This window comes from Balaenoptera ricei, chromosome 11 (assembly GCF_028023285.1).
Source record: "Balaenoptera ricei isolate mBalRic1 chromosome 11, mBalRic1.hap2, whole genome shotgun sequence".
NCBI lineage: Eukaryota > Metazoa > Chordata > Mammalia > Artiodactyla > Balaenopteridae > Balaenoptera > Balaenoptera ricei.
This window is the reverse complement of record NC_082649.1, coordinates 6,472,427-6,499,023: the sequence shown is the minus strand read 5'-3', so window position 1 is coordinate 6,499,023 and position 26,597 is coordinate 6,472,427. Positions and strand designations below refer to the sequence as shown.

The following is a 26,597-nucleotide window of genomic DNA, read 5'->3' as shown; positions in this document are numbered from 1 at the left end:
TAGTGTCTCTGTTTACTTTGGATGACTCTGCTCGGACTACTTCCCTCCCCTTTCCCCCTTTCCAAACAGCCCCCACCCACCCGGTATGAATCCTCATCATTTAAATTCCGTCTTCTAAAGGAAGCTTTCACAAACCACTCCAGGCAACATCTGACTTCTTCTGAATTTCCTTATTACTATCCTGACACTCATGTGGCACTTACTCATTCACCGAGTATTTACTGAGTGCTGACTGTACTGGAGTGCTCTGTTCTAGATGATGGCAGTACCGCTGTGAATAAATGAGACAAAAGTCCTGCTCTCATGGGACATTCCAGTAGAGCCGAAGAGGTAAGGGAGACGTAAACAACAAATGTGCGGGAAGTGATCCTAACTGCTACGAAGGCATGTAAAGCAGTGGGAGGACAGTGTGTGTATGTGTAGGGGTTAGCTCTCCTAGATGGAGCAGTCCGGGAAGAACAGTCAGGTCGAGTTACACTTGAGCAGCTACGGAGCAAAGTGAGAGGGCACGATCCGTGGGTACCTGGGAGGGCAGTGGTGCGTGCAGAAGGAACAGTAAGTCCTGAACGCTGCCGCCTGGTGTGCTTGGACGGCGTTAGATGAACTTTGAACAGCAGCTGTAGATGTGGTTTATCCAGACTGAGCTCTTTCTTAGAAGCCATGGTAAGGCTTTTGAATTTTAATCTGAGTAAAATGGTAAAGGGTTCTGAGCAGAGGAATGGTATATTCTGTCAGGTTCTAAAAGGATCATTCCAGCTGCTGAAAGGAATTGGAAAGTAGAGAAATAAAGGGGAAGTAGAAAGACCGGCTAGAAGACTAGCGTAATTGTCCAGGTACAAGGAGATGATACCTCAGAACACCTCTTGTACTGTGAGTTGTTTTATGCTAACATTTACCTTTTCCTGTGTACCTGTAACTCCTTGAGGGCAGAGAGCTTCTACTTCTAATTTATGGATTATGTGTATGACCCATGTTGTATAAATGCCTGGCAGTAGCATTAAATCCACGTTATCCAGGTAACAGCATGGCATCATTGGAAGGCTACCATTTACTGTTTCTTTAGGAAGTTTAAATTCTCTAAGCCGTAGTCAACATTTGTAAAATTCGACCTAACAAGGATTAAATGAAAATGCCCAACCAGACCCACCATTTACAACAGGAGATGCCTGGTGTGTTTCCAATTCATTCCTTTCCCGGGTATCCAAAGCATGCTCTCAGAAAGGTTCCTTCCTTATAGTAATCTTTTGTCTTCCATATCATTTTAGCGTTACCCCCAAATCAATTCATCACCGATCCCATCTCGGTTTGTACATCACTGCATCTCAGTGATTGTAGATGCAGCCCTAACTGTAGGGTAAATGTTTAGTTTGGGAGCTGGTAGAGCCGTGGGATTTACGTTCTGAGCAGTAAGTGGCACTGTCCAAACAACGCTGACATTTTCATGAAAAGGACCGGGGGTGCTGTAGCCACAAGCTGAATTACTACGTCAGAAGCAACCCAAGCGTTACTTGGGTTCACCTTCCCCGGAAAGCAGGTAAAACGTGGAAGCAGAGAAAGGTACTGTGACTTTACCCCATCCCATTTGGATCGAGCAGAGGGAACCCCAACGGTGTCTATACCCGGGTTCAACGTTCTCCACTGGGCCTCCTTCTCAAATTGCAGCGCATGGCCACTGGCCGGGAAGGCGCCACCTGCGTGGGCGCCCACGGGGACCGGGAGACCGGGCCCTGCAACCTGGGGGGCTGCACAGGCTCGAGGAGCACGGACCGGAAGATGAGAACACTCTACCCGACAGGCGCTCACCGCCCCGACGCGGCGTTTAGCGCGCGTCCCGGCACCACTGGGCCACCTCGTCGGCTCTTGTCCCGCGCCCCGGAGCTGAAGGCGGCTGCGCGAGACGTGACCGCGCCCCCGCCGCCGGAGGCCGGCGAGGGGGCGGGGCCGCGCGACTGCGCACGCGCCGGCGGACACATAGGCGGAAGTGGCGCGCGGGCGCCGGGGATACGAGCACCCGGCGAGGACTCGGCGGCCGCGGTGGGACGTGCAGGAGTGGGCGAGGAGGAGAAGCAGGAGGTGATGGCGACGGACCTGGGGAGGGGGAGACGCTCCGTCTGGCTGAGACGCCCCCTGGGCTGGGGTCCCCCTTTCAGGTGACACACTGGCTCGGGAGTGGACGTGCCCCCCCGGGCCTTTCGCCGTGTTTGGGATGCAGACCCTCCCGCCCCACCCCCCGGAGAACCTTGACACCGCCCATCTTCATCCTAAGGAGAGAGCGGGAGAGGATGAGGTCGGGAGGCAGGGCGCGGGTGACTTCCTTTTATAAAGAACGGAAATCTGCTGGCACCGTTTCCAGGGAGGAGCATCTGCTTGTCCTCGCCCTTCCGCCCTACGGCTGGCGAGAGCTCGTTCAGGCCGGTACTTGCAGGCTTGCAGGCCTGAGGCCACCTCCGGGGGGGTCTGGTAGGCTATCCCCAGGGCCTCTGGACAACTGTCAGTCGCCTGGGTCCCCCAAAACAGCGTTTTCAGTGAAGAACTACGTCCGGGATCTGCGTTCAGCTGGGTACTGTATGGTACTCTGCTGTCTATTTGCAGTGCAAGGTGATTGTTCTCATCGGGTTAAATTCTTGTCATGAACTTCCACTGGTAGTTCTTCAAATTCCTCCAGTCTTTGCAGCTTAACTCTCTTGCCCACCGTTTTATTTTCTTAAAGAAATGTTGAAAGAAGGTGGAAGGATTTGGCGTTCTAACTTTTTTTTTTTTTTTAATGTTGGGCATATGCATTTCTTCTACAGTAGGATATCAGACGTCTAGAACTGTTTTGGGGATGAATGTTTTCTTATTGGGATAGTTTGGGACTTGGAAGAGGGAGATACAGCCTTTGAAAATAATTTAGATAGGTGTTATTTGTAATACTTAATTTCTTAATATACCTGTAAAGTCCTAATTTTAGTTTTCTCCCTTAGGAAAAAAAAAAGTGACCTTCAAAAATTAGCACACAGTTTCTTGAACTTTGTGCAATGAAGTGTGTTCAAAGAAATGGGAAAGAATCTTGTTTTTCTGTGTTTTATAATTATACGCCACAGGTCATGATTAATATCCAGAGTCCAGTTCAACATTCTTTTAATTGTAATGTGGAGTGTGGCAAAATACAGAATCGAGTTTTTTTTTTTCAGGGTGCTCACATCGTAGTGACATATTTTCCTTATGTTCTACCTTTTTGTAGTGGGAGACTTTTCTTCAAAAGGTTGGGAAAGAGTAGACTAAGAAATTAAATTTTACTTCAGTTGGTCATTTTAAATCAACATTGTCACCAGTCATTTATTTTGAAATTTCAGTATGTGCTAGAAATGCCACTTTTTTAAATTGCATTTTAGCAATTATCTGTAACTTCAAGTAATTAAACGTCTGTGTTGACTTTAGGAAGAGACCTTAGGCAGTGATTCACACCTGTGGTTTTTTTTTTAACATTAGTTTCAAGGGTTACATGAACTTGTAAATTAAAGCAAAATGTTAATCGTTTAATTTGAAAGCTAATTTTAATTCTGTGCTTGATTTCTTTTTATTTTTTCCTACATCACAAGGACATTAGACCAGTTTCTTTAGATGATGGTTGATATCAGTCATTAATGCCTGAAATGGAAGGGATATGGCAAACATTCAGGATCACAGTTATTGGCTATCAGAGCTCAGTGTCTTTCTTCATCAGTCACATGATCTGATGAGTGATGTTCTGATTAATAAAACTTCATTCTAAATGCAAGGCAGGGAAAGGAAGCTTAAAAACCTACATGGGGCCAGATTTATTAGAATGTACACCCATTTATTAGTACACCCACGCCTACAAGTATGGAAAATAGTTGCTAACCTTTTTGTTTCTTCTACATTCAAACACAACATTTAGGTAAGGTCTTTTAAGGCATGCTTTATAAAGAAAGTCATATCCCAAGGGGATCCTACAGGGTGACTTAAAAAGCCTTAACAGAGATGACACTGATTAAACGTAGCATGGGCAACAAGAACAATGTGTAAAAGAAGAAATGGGCAAAGGAAAGGAAATACAGTAAAACTTATTGAAATTACACATTTTCTATTTAGAAATATGGCAGGTATCATGTACAACAAATGTTCTTTGATGCCTGTGTATTATTGTTAGTTACAAGTTGTAGTCAGAGCCTTGACCCCAAGTTTAAATTACAGAAGGAGACCTACTTAATCTCTGTAAATCAGCAAACTAGAAGCGATCATGAAGAGATGACTCTCATTCTTGCCATTTTAAATCACCATATGGCAGTTTCGGGGTTTTTTTTAAGATTTCCAGAGAGTTCACTGTCAAAATTATTCTTATCCTCTTCTCTCAACTAGAGTGTAAATTTTAATTCCCACTGGGATTGTAACAGACATTCTTTTCTAGGAAGATAAGTTTTTCTTAATAAGTTTGTTCTGTTTGTCATAATTCTGCACTTTCCTCAACTTTTACATGAATTTACTTTTCAGTTTCTATTAATCCAAAGAGAAATTGATAGTCATCTCTGGAGCCTTCATGATTGTTTTTCACAGACTAACAAAAAATGATGTGTTTTTCAGCTTTTTACAAACCCAAGGGCTTCTTTATTTCTTTTTTCTAAACAGCTTTATTGAGGTATAATTGATACATACAAAAAAACGAACATGTTTAATAGATACAATTTGATGAGTCTGGGCGTATGCATACACACCTGTGATACCATCTCCATAAACAAGGTAATAAACATATCTGTCACCACCAGGAGTGTCCTTGTGTCCCCTTTGTGTGTGTGTAGTTAAGAATGCTTTACACGAGATCTGCCCTCTTAAATGTTTAAGTGCACAGCACCATGTTGTTCACCACAGACACTGCCATAGGGCCTCTACAACAGATGGTCCCTAGAACTTATTCACCTGGTACAACTGAAACTTTATACCCATGGAACAACTACCAAAGACTTTTGAAATTGCAGAGATTTTTCTCCAAAGGAAAAAAACGTTTTCTTTTAGCCTAAGAGACGCTGTTGCTAAAGCATAGTATCCTTTCTATAATCTTGGCTGACTCTACCTTTTTGCACAACTTACAGATGTTTGACTTTATTTTAAAATGTCATTAGCAAATAAATTTTACAATTGTCTTGGTAGCTGTAGGAATTTGGGCTGTTGTTTACTCTTTTCTGCAGTTAAAGATTGACTTTAATGTTGAAGACATTATGCGTAAACTATTGTGGGCTTTAAAAATTATATCCTCACTGCAAATGGAAACATAATAAAGGCACGTTTACTTTGATGAAATAAATACAAGATTAGCTTTTAGTTTGTCGCTGTGGAAATAAGAATGGTGTATATTTAATTTAGTCGTGTTTGGAGACTAAGCATATTGTTTTGGTGGATGGGAAGCTTGAATAGGAGAATTAATATATTACTATCCAGAGAGAATAACTCTTACCTGTGTAATTTTCCAAATGTGACTTGAGATATTATTTGGAGCATAGCACTTTACTTGATGGTCTAAATGTTCTGCTTTAATTGCTTATTTCCTTCTGTAGGGCTTGGCTCAGCAGGCAAAAGAAAGACTGAACAAAGGGGAGGAAACCAGCAAAGATAACTTTGGAAGCACTGAATGCGGCAAAATAAGAACAATGGATCTCAAGTTCAACAGCTCCAGGAAATATATTTCTATCACTGTCCCGTCCAAAACCCAAGCAATGTCGCCACACATCAAGTCAATAGATGACATTGTAGTGCTTGGCATAAATCTCAGCAGATTTAACAAACTTACTCAATTTTTCATATGTGTTGCTGGAGTTTTGGTATTTTACCTAATTTATGGATATTTACAGGTAAAAAATTAGTTATTTGTTTATAATTTGTTAATTATTTATAACAAATGAGCTCAGCATGGGCACTACTAATAGTTTTGTCCAAGATACTTTCTTTTATAGGATAGCAAGTTATTCACAAATTTGAGTTTCTTAGTATAGTAATAGAAAAGAGCTACTTAAGATTAAATTGAGTGAAAACAGGGATCCAAATTTTAGAGTGAAACATTTTACGTGGGGGAAGGGAAGCAAGAGACAATCTTAAAAAATTAAAATTATGAAAAAATACGAAGTGTTACAGTTTGCAAAATGTAGGTAATTGCAACCATGTGGTTTTTTTTTTAATATAAATTTATTTTTGTTTATTTATTTATTTTTGGCTGCGTTGGGTCTTCGTTGCTCCGCATGGGCTTCCTCTAGTTGCAGCGAGTGGGGGCTACTCTTCGTTGCAGTGCACGGGCTTTTCATTGCGGTGGCTTCTCTTGTTGCAGAGCACGAGCTCTAGGCGCACGGGCTTCAGTAGTTGCACACAGGCTCAGTAGCTGTGGCTCGTGGGCTCTAGAGCGCAGGCTCAGTAGTTGTGGCGCATGGGCTTAGTTGCTCCGCAGCATGTGGGATCTTCCCAGACCAGGGCTGGAACCCGTGTCCCCTGCATTGGCAGGCAGATTCTCAACCACTGCGCCACCAGGGAAGCCCCACCATGTGCTTTTTAAAAGAAAATGGTTGAAGTATTGATTGGTATTTTGGAACATAATTCTCACATGAAATTGAACAATAGCACAAAAGCCACATTCTAGTTCACTCTTGATTCCTGGAGCTCATTAAGAGGTCATTTTGCAAAAGTGTATCAGGATGTTTTCTATTTTTCCAAGGGTGTCTCTTCAATCCTATAATACTTGAATCATCCTTTTCTTGAAGCATCTGTTGTGTTCTCATTCTTGTTGGTTTCCTCTTCTAATTCAACTTTGCCAGAACCTTATTTTTCTGCGATTTTTGTCTATGCAAAACATTTCTAAGATTGCCACAGTTTGTCTTGTATTTGCATTGTTTTATGGGATAGTTGTATACACTTGACCAGGAAATTCCTGAGCTTCAAAGACAAGAGCTGGATGGATGAGGACCCAGGCGAGTGTAAACAGAATGTGTGCATGGGGACTGTTAATTACCAATTGTCAACTCATCAGTGGGTATTTTCAGCCGTTACCAACTTTGCTTTTTTATGCAACTCCCTAACATGAGAAAATCTTTGTAGTTGAAGAAAAGGAAAGTGATGTGTTTTCTGAAAACATAGATAATATTTCTGATATTCTTTATAATCAGAGTGATCTTAAAAATTGTTGTATGCTCTTTCTTTGTTTTATAGAGATGAAATATAAAAGTAAGTATAAAGGAGAAGACAGAATTGTGACTGTTCCTTAGCTTCTGAAAATGCTATAGGGTGTATTAGTGTAAAACAACATGAATTTTAAAATCTTAATATTTATAATTGACTTTTGTACTAGAAGATGATATAAGAATTCAGGTATCACGATGAAGAACAGTACAAAATCGTAACTTTTATCAAATGTTAGAATCTCTTGTTGAGAAACATTTTTTTGTGTCCTTCGAAATACCATTGTTTTACCAAATAGCTTGGGAGCAAAGTTAGCCATTTTAATGGAAAATGAATTAGAAATTTACAAATTTCATTAAATTTTTTCTATTCGATAAATGATCAAAGATTTTAATTTACAACTAATATATGTGCAAAGTTTCTTTTAAAATTAGATAAACCGATTATAGTTGTAACATCACTTTGGTGAGAACTGACATTGCTACTAATTGGATATTAAAATAGGTTAAAGAAAATGGGGTTTTGTAGTAAATTTAGCAATATAGAAAGTGAAATATTTACCTGAGTGCCAGGATATTAATAAAGCTATTTTTATGTTTTATAGTTTATAAACCAGAAATCTCCTAAATAACTGACAGACTTACTTGAACATGAAATCTAAATTTGGGGAATTACACAGCATCCTAAATGTACAAAATCAGTTCAGGATCTTTTTAGAGGCTGTGTTTAGTTTTTCTTTGAACATAAGTTTATACATCAATTTCATCTTTTTAAAATTTATTTCAAATACAGCTGAAATATATATATATTTGGTGGATAGTTTAATGCATTTAATTAAGCCAGATAGCTTTATTAGAATACCTCTTAATGAGATTAAGAATGGCTTTTTAACAATTAACAAAAATTTTTTCATGATATAACATTTTTAAGAAGAGTAACCATTTCTGTATAAGGAGAAGTTTTATATAATCTATGGCGCAAGAATTCTAAAAAATAACATTAATTATTGATTTGAACTGATTATCTTAATATTGGAAAACAAGCCTGAGATAATAGACTTCTAATGAAATATGCTTTTTATAAGAGTACATGAGTCCTTGAATCAGCTGCCTTCCTCATTGTTTTGGGCAACTCTTTTAATTTTGGTCTTTTAAAAAAAGAAAAAAGCATAGGAGGGGGTTGCTTCCTCGTTCTACCTCCCCTGCTTCCTGTTCTGCTGTTTGTCATACCTGGATATCTACTGTCACTTCTTTGGGAAGGCCTCCTAACTTCTCTAATTTTACCTCTCAGGAGCCTTACAGTTTGGATGTTTTTTTGTGCATTTTGTTGTTGGGGGTGAAGCTTGGTTTCTATTAAAATGCTGTGCTTATAGGAATGCGCTGTGAGGAAATTGATCTGCCCCTTGGACTTAAACAGTGTTCATGTCTCTCTTGACAGGAATTAATATTTTCAGTGGAGGGTTTTAAGCCCTATGGCTGGTACCTTACTTTAGTGCAGTTTGCATTTTACTCCATATTTGGCCTAATAGAGCTTCAGCTTATTCAGGACAAAAGGAGAAGGTATGTGGTTTATTTGTTTTTATTTTTTGGCAGTTAAGTACATGAGTAGTAGTTCATTTTTTTTGTTTCATTTTTTGCACACGTGGAGTATGTTATACGTGAAATATACATTTCCCATTAATAAAACATTTAATACCCAGGAATTTTTATCAGTATTATCAACTTATTAAAAATATTAAATATGGTATTTCCATTATACATTGAAAAAAGTGTAATGTTGTCAGATTAAAAAATGTTTTGGGCATTCGTTGGCGGTCCAGTGGTTAGGACTCCGCACTTCCACTGCCAGGGGCCCAGGTTCAATCCCTGGTGGGGGAACTAAGATCCCACATGCCGCGCAGCGCAGCCAAAAAAATAAAATAAAAATGTTTATACTCAACTTAAGATAGATCTTCTTAAAATAGGAGAAAGTATTCAGATGTACATATATGTTTTTATAATGGAAATAGGTGTGATTACTGAAAAATTTATGATGGTACTACATAAGAATGGTGATATGAAATATCAATACCTATTTTTATAGTGGTTTTTGAAATGTATAGTTAATGTTTTGTTTTGTGGGATATATTCCACTTAACATCATCGCGTTTGTAATGGCCAGCAGTAGAAATTGCATTCTTGGACATTAGAGAAATTTCATAATGTTCCTTTTTGTCAAAACTAAAAGAGTTTATATGACAGTATCTTTTAAATTAATGACCACCTAGGTTTGAGAAATATCTTGAAATATTGTTAATGGCATATTGAGCAATATGCAGTTAAAACCTATCAGAAGGTGGTTGGGAATTTGAATAAAACATTTTCTTGGTAAATTTAAGTGTGGTTATCCTGTCATATCAGACCCTAATACGTGAATATTTCATGTATATATTGGACAGTTTAAATGTAATAAGGAGCTATAATGTTGACATTCTTCATTGATATAAATGTTTAATCCTTCAGTGAAAATAAAAAATTTTCATAGCTACTTTTTTTTCTTAAATGTTTCTGATGTTTGTATGAAAATAACTATAAAATTTTAAATATTTAAATCAGTAACACCAGTATTTCTTCATGGGTCTAATTTTACCTCTCAACCTCTCTATTGCCAATAAATTATTATAGCAGCAATGTTAAAAATGTTTGAATCTGAGGAGATCATCTTTATTATTTTCATGTTCTGAAACTCTACAAGACTTAGCTTAGCCATAGGTGGTAGAATAGAAAGTAATTAAATGTGTCTGTCAGGACTAATATATATGGAAGCCTGGCTTCCATATATATTCATTATGTATTGCAAACTGCTGGACCTCTGATTGCTTCTAAAATAAAAGAACCCAATGCTGTATTTATTAAATGAAAAAAACACAAAGATGATGCATCTCCTAACTGTTAAGTTTTAAAAAGATACAACTCCCTCTCAGCTACCAAAAGATGGGGAGTGAGCCTCCAGTCATGTTTTTCCCAACCTTTAAACCACATAACCATAACATATTTAAAGTCATTTGTGTTTGATTGAAACATGAGTGAAGGAATTAGGTAGAAGAATTTATAGACCTATAATAAATGTAATTAGAAATTGAAAACTTTTCATTCCAAGGCACATTAAAAACTTTTTTCGAAAAAGTCTTTAGAAGTGTATTGCAATGAAAATATGCCCAATCCCCTATTTCTGAATTTATTTAAGTGACACTGCTCTTTAGACCTGTAATTAGTCAAATTCTTTGCTTAGGTTTTTCTCTCTTCCTATATTTATATGAATACCCATGTACTTGAAGAGTACAGAATTTGGGGTCAGAAAACAGGGATTTGAGTCATGTTACTGCCTCCTATTCTGTCAGTACCTCAGGGAAGTTTCTTAAATTCTCTCTGTTTCAGTTTGAGGATGAAATATGGTGATGTGTGATATAGCCCATCACAGACTAGAATACCCTAAATATACGCCGAAGTATATTACTCCAAAGTATATATTTCACCAAAGATCATCTTGTAACTTTAGTGTTACTCTATGTGAGTTTTTTTTTTTTTTTAACTTTATAGCTACTTTATTTATTTATTTATTTATTTATTTATTATTTTTGGCTGTGTTGGGTCTTCGGTTCGTGCGAGGGCTTTCTCCAGTTGCGGCAAGCGGGGGCCACTCTTCATCGCGGTCCGGGGACCGCTCTTCATCGCGGTGCGCGGGCCCCTCACCACCGCGGCCCCTCCCGCTGCGGGGGCACAGGCTCCAGACACGCAGGCTCAGTAGTTGTGGCTCACGGGCCCAGCTGCTCCATGGCATGTGGGATCTTCCCAGACCAGGGCTCGAACCCGTGTCCCCTGCATTAGCAGGCAGATTCTCAACCACTGCGCCACCAGGGAAGCCCTCTATGTGAGTTTTTAATAAAGGAGATCTATCTACCAAATTGAAAAGCCAAGGGGCTTATCAAAGTTACAACTTTCCCATCCTGTCTAAAGTAGTAAGCAATTGGGGTATTCAAATAGAAACAGTGAGAGTCCTAGAGGCAAGATGATGAAATCTAACCTCATTTCACCAGTGAGAAAGCAGACCTGGAGGAGAGCTGGGATTTCCATGAGCTCGTGCCCCAGGCTGCACTCAGATTTGGAACCTTTTGAATTTAGGTTTCCTGAGTTCCAGGCTGGTTTTCTTTCTTCCTTTACTGTGCTGCTTTTTTAATCTTGTGATTCTTCTGACCCGAATTTTTATTTTCTGGCCACTGTTTGCAATTTATGGATGAGGAAATTTGCCTCTTCTGACTTTTATCATTACTGGAGAAGTGGTGCTGTCCTCCTTCACTGATACCCCACTGAGAGTTAAACCCCATGGACAGCATAAAAACCAGTGTCTGTGTACACTGATGCATAACGGGCACGCCCAATTATTTCCACATGGATTTTAAATGTTGACCACTGTGTTAGTAAAGTATAAGCAAAGGTCTCAAAATTGAAATGTAAGTGGAAATGATGCATTTTAATTCAACTTATCTAATAAATTATTTTGCCTTATATCTAGCCGTATAAAAAATGTGGAATTTCGTCGCCTTGATTTAAACATGAACACAAATCCCAAAATGGAAACTAGATCTAAAAATGCAACATAATTTAATTATATGAATAGTGCACCAACGTACAAGATTATTATTTTAGACCATTAAGTATCTTGTGAGCATATGCTCACAAGAACAGCTCAGAATTATGAAGATACCAAATTAAGAATCTCCTTTAGGAAATCCAGTTAGAGCCCAAAGTAGAAAATTTGGGATCATGAGGAGAGAGTCAGATTGCTCATCTAAAAGTTGATTGTTTTAACATTTTATAGAATTACAGCATTAGAGATGAATCATAAGACATTATGGTAATAAAAACCATGTCTAGAGTTTTAAACCACCATGTTCTTTTTCTAGAGAAATTCTGCTCAGGTTATTCTAGCAGAATGGATAGATATATTTTTCCTAATGCTAGATGGAATGTTAGGAAACAGAACAACAGTTTAGAAGTTAATTAACTAAGGTGCCTTTTCCCATTATAGAAGCCAATTTTTTTAAAAATCAATTCTTTTTTTCTAAATTTAGTCAAGATGGTTTTTATATGTAGCTATAACTACTGTTAAAAAACCTTAAATGTAATAGCATTTATATTTTCAGTAAGAATCTAAGTAACTCTCTAATGTACTACTTTTTCACACAGTTGAGAGTTCTCACTTACAACTGATTAAATAAAGGTAAATTGTTATTTTCACCGACATTCTTTTATACAAGTTAACACTGTTGTAACTTTAAGAATAGTGATATTTTACGGATATTTATAGAAATATTAAACAGAAATTAGAAGAGTAATTAGAAATTTACACATTGTAAACACATTCTCTTACAATAGTATGAATTGGGTCCCAAAATGAAGATTTTAAAAATTGTCTTTTACAGAATACCAGGAAAAACCTACATCATAATAGCTTTTCTAACTGTGGGTACTATGGGGTTATCAAACACTTCCTTGGGCTACCTGAATTATCCTACCCAAGTCATCTTCAAGTGCTGCAAATTGATTCCTGTTATGCTAGGAGGAGTTTTTATTCAAGGTATAGTAATGATATATTTTCATACTGTTTGAAATTAATAGGATATGTTACGGCATCTAGCATTAGGAAAAACATTAAACTTCAATTAATATCTTTAATGAACAGTTTAGATATTGTAACACTTCTGAGTGATATCTAATTTAAAAAAAGCTATTATAAAAACACCGATACTTCTGTGATATACCTCAGGATCTGAAATCAGTAATTTAGAGATGGGGAAAAATAAAATTAGTATTTTGTTTTATTCTTTTAATCTGGAACCTACTACACTTCCAGAAATATTGTATTTACATATTGAAGGCCTAGCTCAGAAGTACCTGGAAAGCTCTTTTTTTCAATTCTTTCATTTTTCTACTCTCCAGGGCTCTACTCTCCACCTCCATTATACAAATGGATGATTCCCATGTTGAAGTAAAGCTTAAGCTGAGCAAGTGTTTTTTTAACCAACTCTGCTGACTGTTGACTCCCTAGGATCCCAACTAAATTACAAGCTATGTGAAAATAGGAGTAAAAGAGGAGGCAATGATAGCGACAAGCAGTGGAACAAGTTTTTGTTTTGTTCATCTGACTGTCATGAGGAATATTCATGTTTTGATAATCACTAAAGTTCTTATAAAGCCTGACTTCATTTTATGCATTATAAGCCTTCCCAGAAGAGCCTTTTAAAATGAAAATGTGTATGTCAACTACTTCACATATAATTTCAGGATAACTGTTCACACAGGAAAAAATAATGATCTCAATTTCCTATTAAAAATCACATTTCACATCGTAACTGACTTGGCCTGTATAATATCTCCTTAACAGTCCTTCCAAAAAGTTACACTATGTGATTTCATTATTTAAACTTGGATGTACTAAAATAAGTTAATCCTCACCAACCTAGAAGTTATCTGACTATAGTATTTGCAAACTTATATATATAGCCTGAATAACTACTCTGGTTTCTTGGTAAACTTATGAAGTATAAGAAAATTCATAGCCTTATGTTATACATAAAGTAAAAGAGGCACTAGTTTCCACAAACTTTTTAAATGTTCATATTTACTCACTATCATAACAGATAAAGAAGGATCTCATATCTAACTTATAAGGACATTTTGGTGCTCACGGGATAATTTTGATTTTCAAAGCCCTTCTGTGACTGTCTCCTGCCTTAACCTAAGTGCTCCTGGTCATTTTTGACATTGGATATAAAAAGCAGTCCCTGCTCTGCTTGTTTAAACACAGAGATCTAAAACTGTGCTGAGTGGGTAATTGCATAATGAGGTTGACTTACATTTATTTTGCACAGGAAAGCGTTACAATGTTGCTGATGTGTCTGCTGCCTTATGCATGAGCCTCGGCCTGATATGGTTTACCCTAGCCGACAGCACAGTTGCACCAAATTTCAACCTGACAGGTAAGGAATTTACTTGTATTCCTAGATTTTGTAGGTGTTTCGGTTTAGAGTAAGAATTTTTACAGTTTCATGAGGGTTTTAAATGATGGTGTGGCATCTGTGATTCTCGTATCTAACATAAAGCTTTTGGACTTTCCATATAAGATGTAGTAAAAATATCACAACTCTGGAAACATAACAGTTGTTTCTAGTACTCTTGTATAGTATTTTGACATGACAAGAGGCTGTGTGCCTAGATAGAATCTCCCATTATCAAGTACATGACAGACCAATTTCTTATGAGCTGAATTGGAAATATACACATGAGTTATAGGAGGATCACAGTAGTAATTGTTATTCTCATTTTCTTAAAAAAAAATGAAACTTGCAAACTTACTTTTCATTGTTTTAGCTTAAAAAAAGAAAATTATGCTGTTCTTTAATATTGAACTGTGTAATATAAATGTGGTCATAACCTTAAAGTGCATAAAGCTTCCACCATAAACGCTTTTCCTCATGGTGTGCCATGTGGAATTTTGTAAGGTAAATTTAGATCTTTCACGAGGAGAATAGGTATTATAGTATGTTTAGAAATAAATAAGAATAAAAAATATGTGTTGGAATCTTGTTTTTAGTCTAAAGACCTTACAGGGAGATTGCTTATTATATATACAGTATTGTCATTCTTAAACTATTGAGTGTTACTCATAGGATTATTTTAGTTTCATCCCATTTCCTAGCCTCATACCTGACAAAAATAGTTCTTTCAAAGGAACTCTGAGAGAACAGGGAGAAAAGCAAAGCAAAACAAAATAACAATAACAAAAATAGCAGCATATGTAATATATATATGTACATATATCAGCAAGTACAAACTATAATTATTTGTGAGAAAAAAAAGTATGCAGTGATGATGAAAATCATTTACATCAACTTTGCTGTTCTTTCTAAGAATCAGAATTTTCCTGACCAGTTGTTAGTCTGTGTTTCTTACTGACCTGGTTAATCAGGCCAAGTTAATGGATTCAGATCAGCATCTTAGAGCAGCCCTTTAAACCAGCCTTTTACAGACGATGCTGGTAGAACCTATTAGGTCTGTTCTTTCAACTCTGATCATCCAGAGTACGAGTGATCTTACTTCAGTGAGAAAGCTTAGAGTTGCAGATGTTTCTAACATGGTTTAGGTTTTTCAGGAACACTTTGTTTTCGTGTCAGCAACTGCAAAAGGAAGATTATATTTGAAAACTGAGGGGAAAAGCTGTTTTAGAGTAGTGCTTCACCATAAAACAGAGATAATGATAATAGCTTGCCTCACACAAAGGTAGTGGAAGGATAGAATGAGGTGCTGGAATAATGAACATGAAAGCACTTGCACGTGGTGGGGTGAGGGTGGTGACAGTGATGGAGACAGCTGGTTTCGGTGGTCTGTAACTTCTCAGTATAACTCAAGTGCCCACCCTTTCTGAGTTCCATGGGAATGTTTTTTAAGGGCGTGAGAACCTAACGATTCCTCATCATTGAGAATAATTGATGAGCACTTACCACAGTCCTTGATCTATGAGTGTATTGTCTGAAGGAGATTAGGTTAGCTATTCAGATAGTTACTTAAGGCAGACATAAATAAAACTTTGGATGTATGAAGTGAATATATCAGAATTTACTTATTCAAATAAATGTCCTCCTTTAAAATATTCACGTAATTCAGATGCAATTCAGGTATTTTCATGCTGTTGCCATTGTTCAGAACAGTTTTGGGATGTCTTTGAATAGCCTTTTAGGAGCTGAGACATTGTTTTCCAAGTCTTCGATAATAGCATGTCTTTTTCTTTCGAGGGCAGATTTGATATTTGAAACAAGGAAAAGAGCGTTCAGAATCAAGTTTGGTGAATAAAAATGTATATTTAGGTAATAAATATGAAAGGTAGATGATAAAAAGTCAAATTGAAGATTAAGTATGAAAACTTGAAAATTCTCAATTAAGTGCATACACATGTACATTTATTTTTCTGCTACCTTTGATTGCTTATATATTTTTTAAAAATAGAGAAAACTTCAAATATTTTCAGACTCACAGATATAACCAAGGTTGCGTTTTTTTGGGTTTTTTTGGTAAAGCACCATGACTGGTGGCCAGCGTCCTATATACTTGCAGGTAGTAGCGTGCTTCTCAGGTAGACATGCACATTTGTATGAGTGTGTTGATTTCCAGATTTGTTCATGTCAGTTGTATGTGTTATTTTAATTATGCAATAATTAAATATTACTTAAATTATTCAAAAATGAGTTTGAAGAGAGAATTTTTACTGTGAAAACTAAGTTAATTAAAACACTTTGACAAGTCAATAAAATCACCGTTGAATTAAGTGTGGGTAAAAATTGGGGGAAGCATAAAAATATGAAAGGACTGTATACCCTGATTGTTTCACAAGTTCCTAAGCTTTTGGTGCACTTTTTAAAAACAACTTGGAAATCACAGAGACTGTTTTGAATGCAGCTTACACAAAGGAAGGTGCAGAATTTTAGTACAGACCCATACTCAAAGAAGAGGCCTTAACAACTGCATTATGTTTATGTGTTTTAAATTAAATATTTTAATAATATGGGTACTATTTTTATGCTTTCCCTCTTCCTTTGATTGTTTGAATTAACTGACTAACCACCAATCCCAATAGATCATCTAAGAATCTCTTCTGTATTTGTTTAATACAGTGTTTCTTTCCAACATATAATCTACTTAAAAGCAGAAATATTATTTGACGTGATTGTGAAACACAGCAAGGTGACAGCATTAACGCAATTTATTAGTATTAGTTGGTTTTTTTTGTTTTTTTGTTTTAATAACATCACCTACATGCCTGTTACACCTGGTTGTGGATAAAAATACTCAACTTTGCTGAGCAAATGTGATTTAAGGTCTGATTTTGGTTTTTTAGCCCAGTTAAATTTCTGATAAGTCTTGATTATCTTTCATATGTTTAAATGAGGAGGTTATTTTTTTCTTATGCCTTCTTGAAGGTGTGATCCTCATCTCCCTGGCACTATGTGCAGATGCTGTCATTGGAAATGTCCAAGAGAAAGCTATGAAACTCCATAATGCTTCTAATTCAGAAATGGTAAATACTCTAGTGCTTTTTCTTCACGTCAGACAGACTCAAAAATGATGATATACTTAATTTTATGACATAATTATGGTATTGAAGACTCGCATTGCAATTTTAAACTAGTTTATCATCATTATTTTCATAAAAGTAGTACGTTCAAATATAGGAAGGTAAAAAGTAAAATACCATTATCACCGCTGATACCTTATTGCAAGCATTTGATAAATTTTTTTCCTCTTTGATTGATGGAGTTTGGGGCGTGTTAAAAAAAAATGCTTTGTTACATCATTTCTCTTCTCTCTTTGTATTTGGTATTATTTTCCATTTAGAAGTTTGTAATTTACAGGTAGTTTAACTTATCTTTTCCTTCATGACTTCTAGCTATGTATTATGATTGAAAAGGGCTTTTCCAACTCTAAGATTTAAGAATTTTATGCCCATTGCCTACTATTTTTATAATTTCCTTATTTATTAAATCTTTGATCCAACTAAAACTTTTAAAAAATTTTCTTCCATATGGCTATCCACTTTCCCCAATATCATTTATTGAATAATTCAACTTTTCCAATTTTTATTTTAAATACCTTCTTTTATCCTATCTTATTCTAATGCAGGGTTCACAATTTTATTCTTTCAAGCTTATTTCTGCACCAGAACCATATAATGACAGCAGCTTTATCACCATACATTTACCATCTGTTAGGACTAGCCACCTTTGTTCCTTTTGTTTTTCAGAATGTTACTACCAGTAGTTATTCTTGGGTGTTCATATCCCCAAATAAACTAGAAACCCATTGGTATTGTGATTGGTATGGCATTGAATTATAAATTAATTTAGGGAGAATGGCATCTATACACTTGATTCTTTCAGTCCAAGAATAAGGTATGACTTTCCTTTTATTCACGTGTTACTTTTAAATGTCCCTTAGATTTTAAAGTTTTCTTTGTATAAATCCAGTTATTTTTTATTGAAGTTATTGTTAGGTGTTTCATCTTTTTGCTGTTATTACTGCAAATAATGCCTTTTCTTCCAATATATCTTCTAGCTGGTTGGTGTTTGTATATAGGAAGGTTGTTATGCTGTGTTTGCATTAGTTTTGTAGCCCATCACCTTGCTAGACAGATAGAGCACACAGCAGTAAGGATATGTAGGGCTGGTTACTTAGTCAACAGAGTGGGGCATCTTTACAGAGTCCCTAAGAACACAGGAACTTTAATCTTGGTCAGGAGTTTTCTTGATCATCATCACCACTCTCCCTAGATAAGATAACGATCAGAGAATTAAGGAATTGTAAGTAGGTAGGAAGAATGTAATACAGTGGTTAAGACGTAGGCTCTGGACTAAGATAGCCTTAGTTCTCTACTAGCTCTCCTGTTTGAGGAAAGTGACTTAATGTCTCTAAGTTTTAGTTTTTCCATCCGCACATTGGGGAATGATGATTAAGAGTGCCTATCTCTTAGGTTGGTTGTGAGAAATAAATGGAATAATCCACATAGAGCGTTATTAGCACAGTACCTGACACATAGCAGGTATTTAAGTTTGATGATGACACTGATTCTGCTTATAAGGAGTGTAATAGAAAGATTGGTAGGAAAATTGGGAAATTAAGCAATAGGTATGTCATATACTGCTTATTTTCATTGTATTTTAATGCATTTGCAAACTTAATGTTTGGGTTTTTTCATGTCCAATAAGTAGTTTTAGAGTATCTTTGTTTTGTGTTTGTTTTTAGGACCCCCAACATGAAAATCTGGTTTGAATTCAGTAATTAAACGAGGCAAAAAATGAATAATTTAGGTAACCATTTATGAATGGATTAGTACTGCTGTGTTATGTTGTACCTAAAATAATGTGTAAACTTATAAACAGAATCAACCATCATTTCCAGAAAATTACGCCATATTGAAACAATGATGTTACTTTTAAAATGGTTTCCTCTACAGATTTAACGAAATACAGAAATTGAGCCATATATTGAAAACCTTCAATTTACACCTTTGGTTAAATAGCACTTTTTTCCACTTTATTTTTCTCTACTCTAGGTTTTATATTCGTATTCAATCGGTTTTGTGTACATTTTATTGGGATTGACATGCACTAGTGGATTAGGCCCTGCAGTAACATTTTGTTCAAAGGTAAACACTAATCACATTTTTAAAAATAAACATCTTCCATTAATTAGTTTTCTCTGTATTTCTAATTCCCCTTGTTCAAAAAGACTATTTTATGTAATTTGATAACTCCTTTAATAAAATATATGTAAATCAGAAATTATTTCAGAAATGAAATGATTTATATTTAAATTTTTTTATCCTTGCTCTTTCCTATAAGTTAATTTTAAAACTATTCATAATGTAGAAGTTGGGGATTTTTAATTTCATCATCATTTTTCCATTAAATCAGAACTAAATCAGAATCTTTGCTTGACTGCATTGTTGAATGGCTTATTATTGCTCAAAAAGTTGATTAAAATCTGTAGTTTTATTTCATTTATAATACCTCAGGGTTTGTTTTGCATTTTTCTAACAGGCTTTTTTATATTTGCAGGATCCAGTTCGGACCTATGGTTATGCTTTCCTTTTTTCCCTCACTGGGTATTTTGGAATCTCTTTTGTTCTGGCTTTGATTAAAATTTTTGGTGCACTTTTTGCTGTAACAGGTAAGAATGATATACTTGCTTAGATTATGAAATAAGCATTTAAATTTTCTTTGATATTCTTTTTCAAAGGGTAAGGGCAGCATCTACTCTTCATTAAAAAGAAAGTTGTCGGGAATTCCCTGGTGGTCCAGTGGTTAGGACTCGGTGCTTTCACTGCCGGGACCCGAGTTCAGTCCCTGGTCGGGGAACTAAGATCCCTCAAGCCGCACAGCACAGCCAAAAAAAAATTTTTTTTTAAAGAAAGAAAGAAAATTGTCACATTTCACCAATTTATTCCTTGGCTTATGGTATTTCTTTAAAATTCTAAAGAAAATGATGTTTGATCTGAATTTCTTATTTGAAGGTTTAATTTTAAAATCAAATATATACATTTATCTAGATAGTAACTTTAAGTACATTAAAAGATCTTTTTATTAAAAAGTATGATGGGATGAATACCTTCCAGGAAAAATACTGTCTTTAATCACTTTTAATTTATAATGGAAAATTACAGTTTTGTCACACTTAAAACATGACAGGTATATTTTAAGCAAAGGTTTTGGGGCCTTTCGTTTGTACACTTTCTAGAACCTCAACCAGATGAGCTTCTCTTTTCACTAATAATTATTATGCACGTGCTCTGTGCAAGGACTTTGCTTGGCATGTCAGAGAAATGGAGGTTGTTACTTGCTTTGCTCTGGAGGAGTGAGGGGAGCAGATGATGGGCTGCAGGTGAGGCCCGGTGAGGGGAGCAGAGGACTCCAATTGCTACCTCACACTGTTTGCCAAAAGAATGGTCCACATGAGGAACGCTCTCAGCGTCTCCCATCTGGAGAGAACCCTGGGTGAAGCCCCTCAGGATGGGAAGCCGTGTGACCTGCCATGAGGAGCGCTGGACTGGGGTGTGAGAGAAGGTGCAGGCCAGTCCCAGCCCTGACGTTCAGTGATACGGGACCTGGAGAGTAAGTCTCTCCTCTTCTCTGGGCCTCGTTTCTCTCTTTTGTGAAGAGATTGGGTTGGACAAGATCATCTCTATCAGAGATCTATAAAATTTACATCCATAAGGCATTTACACCTTACTCATTTACCTGATTTTGATTTTTCACGGTTTTAGGGGAATGTTTATTTTAATACCACAGAGTAAATGAAACAAATGAATAAATGCCCCCTCTGTAAAAGTATATTTCTTCCTAACTGTTCCCTTTCTTTGCTCACATATGACTCTGCTTTTTAAAGTTTACGTCCCTAATGTAGAGGGAATTTAATTGTAGATTGGGCCATATCAGTAACCTTCCAAGTCAGCTCATGCTGTCAAGAAAGACCGCAAATGCATACACTTAGCTTGGGTTTCAGTTTTGTTTGTACGATAGTAACTGTTCAAAAAGAGTCTGATATCAGTCTGTATGTATTGATGAGCCCTGTGATTGGTATAAAGAAATGTGAGATGCAATCCTTGTGTTGAAGGTGCAGGCAGGTGTCTTTCTCTCTCACGTGAAACAAATCCAGAGATGGTAATATAACAGCTAACATGTCCGTAGCCCTTATTATGTACCAGGTACCATTTTAGCTATTTTACATATATTATTCATCTTAACCTCACAATGATCCTATAAAGTAGGTGCTATTATTGTTCCATTTTACAAATGGGTAAACTGAGGCGCGGGGTGGTTAAGTGGCTTGCCAAGTGATCGGCCAGCTAGTAAGTTGCAAAATCAGTATTTCAGCTGAGGCCGTCTAGCTCCAGACCTGTCCTCTTAACCGTGTGCCACGTGCCTCCCGAGCTGGCATGGTAGCTCCAGCTCCTCAGGAATCCAGTCCCTCTTTCTGCTCTGCCATCTTCGTCCTCATTCCAGACACGGTGGGTGGAGAGACGATGAAAGACACATCCTTCTCTTTATGGAAAGTTCCTACAAATCACACTCCTAGAGACAGCACTTCTGCTGCCACTTCGTTGTCCAAACTTCGTCCCGTGACCACACCTGACTGTAGGAGAGGCAGGGAAGGTATCCCAGTTAAAAGTAGGGGTCTTTTTACTAAAGTAGTAGGAAAAATAGATTTGGGGAATCGCGCTCTAACAGTTTCCAAAACAGTTTCTTCATCTGGTATTCATTCACTAATTCACGCTTTGAAGATCAAGTGCCAGGAACTACAGAGTCTGTGGAAATGAGGACAAATAAGACAAGGAACTGAGTAAAGCACACAGTCTGGTGGTGGAAAGGTGTAGCGGAGCTACGTGCAGAGTTCCTCTCTGCATCTGGGTGGGGCGAGGGAGGAAAGCTTCGGGCCATAATCCTGGAAGGACAGTGTAAAGAGGACTGGAAAGATGTCTCATGGTCTTATCCAGAGATGCCCACCATTAGGATGTCCTTTAGATTGCTGCTTTTAAAGGTAACGGAATCCAATCGTGCCTTCCTTGGAAAAATCCTTTCTTTCCTGTCAGACTTGCTATGTCTCCCTACAGGATGACGTGCCCCCATAGCCTCATGGCCTCCGTCAAGCACTTATTACAGTTGTACTTTAAATGTAACTCTGTTATTTAATGTCTGTAACCCTGCTAGCCTATAAATTCCATGGTAGCAGGAGCAGTGACTTTCTGTTTGATTTTCTTCCTTTTTCGCTTTCCTTTGTTTCCTTGGCACCTCACATAGATCTTGGCACACACTAGGCTCTGTAAATATTTGTTAACTAAATTATTTCCGAAATATTACCAAGACAACAGGCGCATTCTAAAACCAACCTTCCTCTCCCTACAGTGACAACGGGGAGAAAAGGAATGACCATTGTCCTTTCATTTATATTCTTTGCCAAACCATTCACATTTCAGTAAGTACTTTTTAATTCGACAAGTTTCTCTACCTTTAGATACTTTTGTTTCACGTTTACTCTTAAACAGCCTTAATTTCTTTGTAAAGAATCCTTTTCATCTTGATCCAAATTTATTGCTGTGTCTTCTGCTGTTTCAGAAATGTATGTAATTATTTTGAAGAAATCATTTTGTATACTTAAATTGCCTAACCAGTCCCAATGCACATGTGACCGTGTCTAGAGTATAAATGAATGTGAGTGATGTGGTGAGATTAAGGGACTCCCCTTGCCCTGGTGCAAATATATAAATTTTATATATATACATATGTGGTTTTTTAAATTGTTACGTTTATTTGCTGTCTTTTCCCACAAAGGATTTGAGTTAGAGTTGTACCCTAATGGTTTTCTTAGTTTGTGGTTTTCAGTGGAAGCATTGACTGTTTTCTTTAGTCTAGTATGTATTTGAAATTAGCATCATTTAAACTTATATTGGTTGGTAATTGAGAAGATTCAGACTTAGAAATTATCAATGTACAGTCATCCCTTGGAATCCATGGGGTACCGGTTCCAGGACCCACACATATACCAAAATCCAAGGATGCTCAAGTCCCTTTCAGTCAGCTCTTTATGTCTACGGGTTCCACATCTGCACACACAGAGGGCTGACTGTATATTTATTGAAAAAATCCACGTATAACTGGACCTGTGCAGTTCAAACCTGTGTTGTTCAAGGGTCAGCTGTATGAGCTTAAAGGTAACCACAAAATAAATTTTCAGCAATGTATAGTCGGTCTTCTGTATCCATGGGTTCTACATCTGCAGATTGAATCAACCAACTGCAAAGCAAAAATGTTTAGAAAAAAAATTCCAGGAAGTTCCATAAAGTAAAATTTGAATTTGCCATGCACTGACACCTATTTACATAGCATCTACATTGTGTTAGGTATTCTAATAATTTAGAGATGCTTTAAAGTATACACAAAGTTGTGCATAGGTTATATGCAAATACTATGCCATAAATAAAGGACTTTAGCATCCACTGATTTTAGTATCCTCTGGGTAGAAGGGGGTTGGGTTCTGGAACCAGTCCCCAGCTGATACTAGGGACAACTGTATTTATAGAAAACTCTGTTTGTTTTCTATAAATTAGTTTCTCTTTCTGCAGGGGCTAGGTATTCACTGTAGTAATCAATGCCAATTCTCCTACTTTCTCAGGATGTGTCCCTTTTTATCTCTCTATATTCTACCCCAACTAGTTGGACTGCTGAATTGAATTCCTAAGAAGGCCATTGGCAGGTTTACATATCCAGTGCTTTAAACATACTCTTGAGACTTTTGGTAGGAGTTGGACTTCAAATTTGCTATTATCCTCAAAAAAATGAACTACATTTAGTATTTTGTAAAATGCTTTTCCTACATACATACTTAACATTAAAAATATAGAATTCTATCTAGTGTGATCTAAATATTATTTGTAAAATAAAACAAATACTGTTTTATTTTAGTGCTCTTACTATAGGTATCCAGTAGCAGAATTTTATTTCACTGAGGAATTTTTGTGACGTCATCAGATTCTGTGGTTAATGACAAATTGTTACGCTGACATTAATCTTTTTTCCTTATTTTTTTCTCTTAGGTATGTATGGTCTGGTTTGTTAGTTATCCTTGGTATATTTCTCAATGTTTACAGCAAAAATATGGACAAAATAAGACTCCCATCGCTGTATGATGTGATAAACAAAACAGCGGAAGTGAGGAGGTCAGGGACGTTGGCACAGACTGTCTAGGCAGCGATTCGCTTTATAACGTAGAATTAATTCATCAATCAATTAACTTTCCAAAGGGACTTTTATAAAAACCAGAGGCTCTGAAGGCATGCTGTCATTTGTGGACGGATTACATGTGAAGTCGCCCTTTCTTCAGAACCCTTGTTGGACTGTTTAACTTCCAAAGCAATCAAAAGAGCCACACCCGGCACACCTTAGAATAAAACGTCAAGATGAAGGACCGTGACGCTTACAGTCTGTTGAGAATTTCGCTGGAAATGGACCATGTTGCAAGAAAAATTGGATATCATTATGACATATCAAAGAAATTGATATGTAAGCGCAGATTGTGTTCTTTTTTCCGTTCCATTTTGGTGGTGTTATTTAAATTGATTCTCTGTTGTAAGAGTGAACTGATGATTTAAAGTCTAGAGAGAATAACTTCATTATAAATAAAAATTATTCTCTGATTTTTTTTTAAAAGAATGTGATGGAATTGGGGTAGTGAAGGTTGGATTTTGTTACAAAGATGGGAAGTACAGTGTACATAAACTTTAAAACTTAGGCTTTTCTCTGATCATTTAAAAGTATTCTTTAGAGAAAGTGTGCTTTACGTTTTCTGTGGAATATAGTCAATAGAGTAAAAAGAGTCATGATCCTGTATCCTGTAAGTATGTATCACAAGCCAGATTTCCTATTACCCATCAAAGGTGCTAAAAGATTTCATGATTTGGATTTTTAAATTGAAGGGAGGGACTTCCCTGGCGGTCCAGTGGTTAAGACTTCACCTTCCAATGCAGGGTGTGCAGGTTCAATCCCTGGTCAGGGAGCTAAGATCCCACATGCCTCGTGGCCAGAAAACCAAAACATAAAACAGAAGCAATAGAGTAACAAATGCAATAAAGACTTTAAAAATGGTCCACATCAAAAAAATCTTAAAAAGTAAAATAAAAATAAAAAAATAAATTGAAGGGAAAATAATTGATGTCTTAAATTACTATAAAATAATAAAATTATAGTGTTTCTTAAAAATGAAGTTTAATTTGACAGCTTGAAGATGAAATTGGATAAATTAAAAAACAAAAGTAGATTTAGCAAATTCACACAATACGTTGCTTGCACAGTTTTAAGTCTAAATTCAGAAAGATTTTGGCCCTGATTTTTTAGCAGTGAGTTTTGGAATTGCTTCCACTGTATTTAAAAAAATCCTATTAATCTTCATTTTCAGTGTAAATGTTGGTTAAAACAGCTTAATATCCATGCTCTTAGTAATATCACTTATATTTTGTGAGTATAGTATACTTGGAATATTTAATCTCGTTCTTAAAATTCCACTGTATTCTGATGGTGACCTTATTAACCTGTTTTGTGCATATGTGGGTGCAACAGAGCCCATGATAATTTAAGGATCTAGCCCAAGAAATTCTGCCTGATTTTCATGTGTCATATGTTAAATACTGTGGGTCTTTTTTTCCCCAAATGATAATCATTTTTAAAGTTTTCATATTTTAAGGTGAAAGGAATGTTAATTTGCACTTCATCATACTACTGCCTTAAACTCTAAGACAGTAAGGATTTGTGCTTTTTAAAAAAAGTTAACTTTACTGAATCCTTGATAAAATATTATAATTTTAACTTATCAAGTCATCCTTTTATCCCCATACTTTTCTAATTTTTTTACCTCTGACTGCCTGTTACCAGCTTCTCATGCCACCTACCCCATCCACAATTTTAAACAGTTTAGCACTGTTTAAAAATCGGTTTGTCAGGCTAACCCTTTGTACTCCATTTCCTTTTTAGACCTGCCATCAGAAGGAGGTAAACTTCATCTCACTTATTTGTATCCATGGAATAGTAGTAGTCTAAAATACAGAATAATTTCTGTAGTGAAGGAAATCAACATTGGGATGTGTACTTTGTGCCAGGTTTAAAATATGACCTTTCATGAATATGTCATCCCAGCAACCAAAAAAAGTAATAATAAGGGAATTTAAAATATTAATTGCAGGAGTTCCCTGGTGGTCCAGTGGTTAGGACTCTGCGCTTTCACTGCCAAGGGCTCGGATTCAATCCCTGGTTGGGGAACTAAGATCCCACAAGCTGTGCAGTGTGGCCAAAAAAAAAAAAAAAG

At 36.6% G+C, this 26,597-nt stretch overlaps 1 protein-coding gene and 1 long non-coding RNA gene across 9 annotated transcripts in view; one reads left to right on the top strand and one right to left on the bottom strand.

Moving 5' to 3' along the window:
- LOC132374319 (uncharacterized) overlaps positions 1-1,863 on the bottom strand; it is a 268,702-nt gene extending 266,839 nt beyond the window's left edge. For 2 of the 3 annotated variants that reach the window (XR_009505639.1, XR_009505638.1), the window contains exon 1: positions 1,148-1,863. This is a non-coding gene — a long non-coding RNA (uncharacterized LOC132374319). The remainder of the gene's footprint in view (positions 1-1,147) is intronic. The other variant, XR_009505637.1, reaches the window with a different exon arrangement.
- Positions 232-25,188, top strand: SLC35B3 (solute carrier family 35 member B3). 6 transcript variants are annotated; one of them, XM_059937891.1, is made up of 11 exons: positions 2,070-2,150; positions 4,630-4,740; positions 5,553-5,846; positions 8,596-8,717; positions 12,620-12,774; positions 14,069-14,176; positions 17,171-17,268; positions 19,300-19,392; positions 19,805-19,916; positions 22,649-22,718; positions 24,337-25,188. In XM_059937891.1, the coding sequence occupies exons 2-11, from the start codon at positions 4,669-4,671 to the stop codon at positions 24,485-24,487; spliced, it is 1,275 nt and encodes a 424-aa protein (XP_059793874.1). In that variant the 5' UTR covers positions 2,070-2,150; positions 4,630-4,668; the 3' UTR covers positions 24,488-25,188. The 6 variants fall into 6 exon arrangements, with proteins under 6 accessions (XP_059793875.1, XP_059793876.1, XP_059793879.1 ...); XM_059937892.1 differs by lacking the exons at positions 2,070-2,150; positions 4,630-4,740 and adding an exon at positions 232-330; XM_059937893.1 differs by lacking the exons at positions 2,070-2,150; positions 4,630-4,740 and adding an exon at positions 432-663.
- The last annotated feature ends 1,409 nt before the right edge of the window (positions 25,189-26,597 follow it).

Excerpts from the sequence above, each read along its gene's own strand:
- SLC35B3 (XM_059937891.1), top strand. The coding sequence starts at position 4,669 with ATGTTTAATAGATACAATTTGATGAGTCTGGGCGTATGCATACACACC. Across the intron at positions 19,393-19,804 it reads CAGTAACATTTTGTTCAAAG|GATCCAGTTCGGACCTATGG; the intron begins GTAAACACTAAT and ends TTATATTTGCAG. Across the intron at positions 19,917-22,648 it reads TGCACTTTTTGCTGTAACAG|TGACAACGGGGAGAAAAGGA; the intron begins GTAAGAATGATA and ends CTCTCCCTACAG.